This window comes from Clarias gariepinus, chromosome 23, assembly GCF_024256425.1.
Source record: "Clarias gariepinus isolate MV-2021 ecotype Netherlands chromosome 23, CGAR_prim_01v2, whole genome shotgun sequence".
Classification (NCBI taxonomy): domain Eukaryota; kingdom Metazoa; phylum Chordata; class Actinopteri; order Siluriformes; family Clariidae; genus Clarias; species Clarias gariepinus.
Genome location: NC_071122.1, coordinates 26210001 through 26215473, shown reverse-complemented (window position 1 = coordinate 26215473; position 5473 = coordinate 26210001). Strand labels below are relative to the sequence as shown.

Sequence of the window (5473 nt, the reverse complement as noted above, 5' to 3'; positions counted from 1 at the left end):
CGTCTGAACGTGTCCGTGTAGGTGTGTGTGTGTGTGTGTGTTTTGCTCTCAGCGTGGGTCGGGAGTTACGGTAAACTCTTTGTTTTTCCCCGCTGACGTCATGAATACCGCGAGCGCTGAGCTTTACGTCAATCTCCATATATGGAAATCCGCTGAAACCTCGGATTCTGTGGTTTTTCCATGACAACAGCCAATCAGAGCGCGGGGCGGGGCTTACAGCTTCGTTTTCGTCTCCTCATTGGTGGAGAGTGCACGTCGATCGCGCGCGTGACGAAATTACGTCACACTTTGTTGGGGAGTTTCTGCATAAATATGGCGGACGGAGCGCGCGGGACTCATAACATAACACACACACACACACACACACCGCGCGCTGTTTACGGAGAGCTGAAGAAGTGTTTCCGCCGCTCGGTACAGAGGAGTGTGTGTGTGTGTGTGTGTGTGTGAGAGAGCACCAGCGCGACTCGGGGAGCAGTGTGTGTGTGTGTGTGTGTGAGAGATGGAGCCTGAGATTAAAGCCGCGGTCAGCTTCCTGGTCAGACTGGTCCGGAGCAGAGGCTTCCTCCCGGACACACAGCTGCAGGTGTTCAGGGACTGTCTACAGCAAGCCCTCTCAGGTACACACACACACACACACACACACACACACACACACACGCACGGGGTTATACACTCTTCTCACAGACTCATTGTGTGTGTGTGGAGTTAATGAGAAGTTGTTTGTTTGTAGTGTTAATGTTTGGCCCAGACACGCGCACACACACACACACACACACACACACACAGTGTTTACTGACATCCGACTTGTCTCGTGTTGGTTCATCAGACACACAGTTTCATGTCTAAGTGTACAGATGTTGGTCTCCTTTCAGTGTTTAGTTCCTCCCCTAACCTGCATATGCAAATCTCCAGCTGTTGGTTTGACCCAGGGGTTGAATCCAGATGTTTGTTGTTCAGAACTGCAGCTGGAGAACATCCTGTTCCTACCCTGAAACTACCCTTCGTCAGCTCCTCACACCTTCAGGGTTTTGTTTCACTCCTGTTTCTCCTGTGTGTGTGTGTGTGTGTGTGTGTGTGTGTGTGCGCACGCTTCCCTCTGTGCTTTCTGGGTGAGATCGGATTTTCCCCTCACTGAGGGCAATAAAGCCTCCACTGGTGTTTTTATCTTGTGTTCCAGTCGTCCTTGTCTCACCCCCACACTGTCCCGGTCTAGACTAAACACACACACACAGGGTTAACATGTTTGTTCATTTTTTAACCCCGCCTCTCTTTTGCTGACTTATTGAGCACCCCCCCCCCCCCCCCACACACACACAATCACGTGTAGTTTACTTAGATTTCACCTCTTGTTGTTTTGTTTACATGTACTCCTCTCTCACCGTGTTTCTTTGTTCTCTCCTGTTAGATCGCTACAGACGCCACTGGTTTCCAGATCGACCTCAGAAGGGTTCTGGGTACCGCTGCATCCGGATCAACCATGAGATGGACCCTCTGATCGCCGGGGCGGCGAGTCGGGTGGGCCTGAGCGCAGAGCGGCTCTTCTCCCTGCTCCCCCGAGAACTCACGCTATGGATCGACCCATACGAGGTGTCCTACAGGATCGGCGAGGATGGCTCCATCTGCGTCCTGTACGAGTCCCAGCCTCCGGCGTCCGCCCCCATGACGCCCTCACCCTTCGACCCGCTCAGCTGCAAGAACGATTTCCTGATGGGCGGCAGGACGAGTCCTCCTAAACACTACCTCATGACGGCGTCAGGCTGAGGGGACGGGCTGAGACAAGCAGGGGGCGTCGGTTTTCCTTGGACTTTCCATTTCTTGACATTAGGTTTCCACCTAAAACTTTATTTTTGTAGTCTGAAGCACTGCCTCGTGTCCTGTGACTGGACGCTCCTCCAGAGAGTCAGGATTTATAGAACCTCACCATATTGTGTGAAGAAAACGAGCTGTAGCTGCAGAGAAGCGTGTGTGTGTGTGAGACGTCTGCGTCTCGCCCACCTGATCTGCCACAAAGTGCTGCCTGTGTAGGGACCTCCCTCTCCCCCTGTGGGGTGTGGACCAGGTGTTGGTGTTCTTGTGCACCGAGTGTTTGTTCTCTCTCACACACGTGTACACACACACATGTGCGTGTCCAGTGTAGGGCACCTTCTCATGGTGGAGTAAATGATTATCAGGACATGCTCATCACACAGGTGCTCTGACAGTCAGGGTAAGGTGGTGCTCAGTAGCGCCCCCTCTCTCTCATTAGTGGCATTATTGTTATATGGATTTCTGCAGGGTTCTGCTGCCTTACACACTCTAGTCTTATGGTGCAATATGCAGAGTGTTCCAAATCGTCTCGTCCCTTTCCCCTCCTCAATGTCATGAAATGAATCTCAGTGGAAAAGTAAACGCGCCCTTCTGGCACACGTCTTCGGTAGCATTTCTCTCTCTGGGCTGTTGAGCAGCTCACTGTTTACCGGCTGTAGACGGACACACTCGAGTTTGTAAGCTATTTTGAGCATCATATGTTTTTATTGTAATTTTTTTTTTAAAGAAAATTGATTTGTGCATAATATAGAGAACTGTACAGTTTTGTGCATTGATTTTTGTATGATAATAAAAAGTCTTGACGTCATGTCCTCATCTCCTCCCTGTGTGTGATTGTTTTTGGCTGCTTCCTGGTGGACGGGTGAAGCAGGGTGGATGCGCCTCACAGAATCTCAAAGGGGTTTTTATTCTTCTCTTTTATTTATTTATCCATGTTGCATATATGCTGTATGTATACAGTAGAGTTAAGTGTAACTGTGTTTTGATTAAGCACAGACATAAACATGATAAACACGCTACCTTCAGCTCAGAACTTGGTGTTGGTGACATTAAACTTGACTAAGACTGGTTTGGTTAAATAGTTTACATTATTAGCGCCAAAAACACTTGCGTATTAAATACTCGGCACTCATGCAGGTCAGTAGTTAGACTTGTGTGTTCATTTTGGCTGCCAGCCACTTTTCCACACACACACTATCTTTGAGCCACTCCTACAGTGCTGTGAGGTGTGTCTAATAGGAAGTTAGTTTAGTATTTGTCACCATAGTAACCAAATCAGCTCAGTATGACCGCACCTCCACACACACAGAGTAAGTGTTAACCCTGGGGGTTAAACAGGGATTTAATCAGGAGCTCCTGCTAACCGTCTGAAACTTTCCTGAGTAAACACACACACTGATGCAGTATGAGGGCGGAGTCAGAGAGAGGAGCACCAGAATGAAAAGCTTCACACTGATGGTTTCCTTTCTAATAGGCTTTTGTAGTGTGTGTGTGTGTGGTGAGCAGATGGCACAACTGAGCTCAGACTTCCTATTCACGCACATGTACGCGCGCGCACACACACACAACAGGAGGTCATTTCCATAAGAATGCTCACTATGAAGCTCCTCAAGCCACAGACCCACCCTGTGTGTGTGTGTGGAGGGTGACTGTATGGTGGAGGAGATATGACAGATGGTGGTGTGTCCAGGGGAGAGACAGAAAGACATTAATCTCCATCTAAATGAGCTCTGAAGTGCAATGTTCAGATCCCACTGTTACAGGAAGTGAGGAGGGAGGGAGAAAGGGCATTAGCTTTAGCGAGAGTGTGCTAATCAGGATGAGAACAGGAACATCTCTCAAGTCCCTCTGCTCACACTGGGTACACTTTTTCTGTTTTTCACACACACAACAGTAATCACATGGAGCTGAAGTACTAATGTTTTACACGCCAGTGATGCAGAAATCGTTTCCATAACAACGGCTCATTTATATCCATGTGTGTATAAACACACACTGGAGACTCCTTACACACACACCACTCACACTGGAGACTCCTTACACACACCGTCACACTGGAGACTCCTTACACACACCACTCACACTGGAGACTCCTTACACACACCACTCACACTGGAGACTCCTTACACACACACCACTCACACTGGAGACTCCTTACACACACCACTCACACTGGAGACTCCTTACACACACCGTCACACACTGGAGACTCCTTACACACACCGTCACACACTGGAGACTCCTTACACACACCACTCACACTGGAGACTCCTTACACACACCACTCACACTGGAGACTCCTTACACACACCACTCACACTGGAGACTCCTTACACACACACCGTCACACACTGGAGACTCCTTACACACACCAGCTTTTTATACCCACAGAATGTTGAAATTGATGCCACATTGAAAAAGCTTGTCTTTTGGGATTGGGCCCAGTATAAGACACACCTGTACACAATGGGTCCATTACATGGAAAACACAAAACGAGGTGTGTCCATCACCCCAATACAATCACCTCCCTGTCCCAAAAATATCTGAAGTGAAACAAACACCGTATGTATGACATCCACTAAGTCTCTCACAATATCCAGAACTTACTGTGAGTATATTATTATATCATTTTTATGACATGACGTCCATGCTTGTGTTCGTCTGTGGAGACATTCTGAGAAATCTGGACTGTCAGAGCCCGAGATAATCACACTCATTCACTTCCTCTCTGATCCATGTAGTGAAGCACTCCCACATAGTTGTTAAACATCTTTACACACACACACACACAGAAGTTAATTTTACGTAGCAGCAGCAGCACCCCAACCACACACACACACACATACGTATGGCAGACATTTATGTGAGTGAGGTGTGAGACTGTGAGGAGAAACTCCTCAGATCTGCCTGGATACAGCCAGCAGCCAATCACACGCCTGCAAACAACACACACACACACACACACACACACACACACACACACACGCATACACACTCTGACTGGCTTCAGCAGCTGCAAGGTTGAAGGTCACACACATCATAAAAGAGTTTACCCATCTTTCATCTGATTACATTGTGTGTGTGTGTGTGTGTGTGTGTGTGTGTGTGTGTGTGTGTGTGTGTGTGAGTGTGTGTGTGTGTGTGTGTGTGAGGGCCTCCATGCAGACAAATGGAGCCAGCGGGGGTTTTCCCAGATTCTGCTCAGTGTGAGGCATCTCCAACCCCCCAGAGGAGTGTTTGTGTGTGTGTGTGTGTGTGTGTGTGTGTGTGTACTTGGAGGAAGACCACTGTTTGTTGGTTAATCTTCTCAGGAGGTGCTTGTGTGATGTTCCTTCGGTTCCTCAGTCACTCTGCTTATGTTCTAAACAGAACCTCAGTCAGCAGTAGATGGTTAGTTTTTGTTGATGTGTGACTGAAATCAGACTCACTGTTGTAGTTTTTTCTTCCTGTCCCTCATCAGTACACACACACACACACACAAACAGACAGATATGTCACATAAACACAGGTTTCTCCTTGTCACTTTATTTAATGTATGCAGCTTGTTTCATTAGCAGTACACACTCCATGCTGTTCCCTCTGTGGTTTAGTCTTATTTTAAAGCGATAGAGAGAGAAGAGTGGTACGAGGTGATGGTTTCTTTTTATGAGTGCAGGTGCAGTACCA

The 5473-nt window shown here is 48.0% G+C and overlaps 1 protein-coding gene across 1 annotated transcript; it reads left to right on the top strand.

Annotated features, from left to right (window-relative positions):
• Positions 1 to 351: 351 nt before the first annotated feature.
• On the top strand, positions 352 to 2527 carry btg2 (B-cell translocation gene 2). The gene is made up of 2 exons (XM_053484664.1): positions 352 to 617; positions 1406 to 2527. The coding sequence occupies exons 1-2, from the start codon at positions 500 to 502 to the stop codon at positions 1759 to 1761; spliced, it is 474 nt and encodes a 157-aa protein (XP_053340639.1). The 5' UTR covers positions 352 to 499; the 3' UTR covers positions 1762 to 2527.
• The last annotated feature ends 2946 nt before the right edge of the window (positions 2528 to 5473 follow it).

Coding starts and splice junctions, on each gene's coding strand:
- btg2 (XM_053484664.1), top strand. CDS start 500: ATGGAGCCTGAGATTAAAGCCGCGGTCAGCTTCCTGGTCAGACTGGTC. Junction 618..1,405: donor TCTACAGCAAGCCCTCTCAG/GTACACACACAC, acceptor CTCTCCTGTTAG/ATCGCTACAGACGCCACTGG.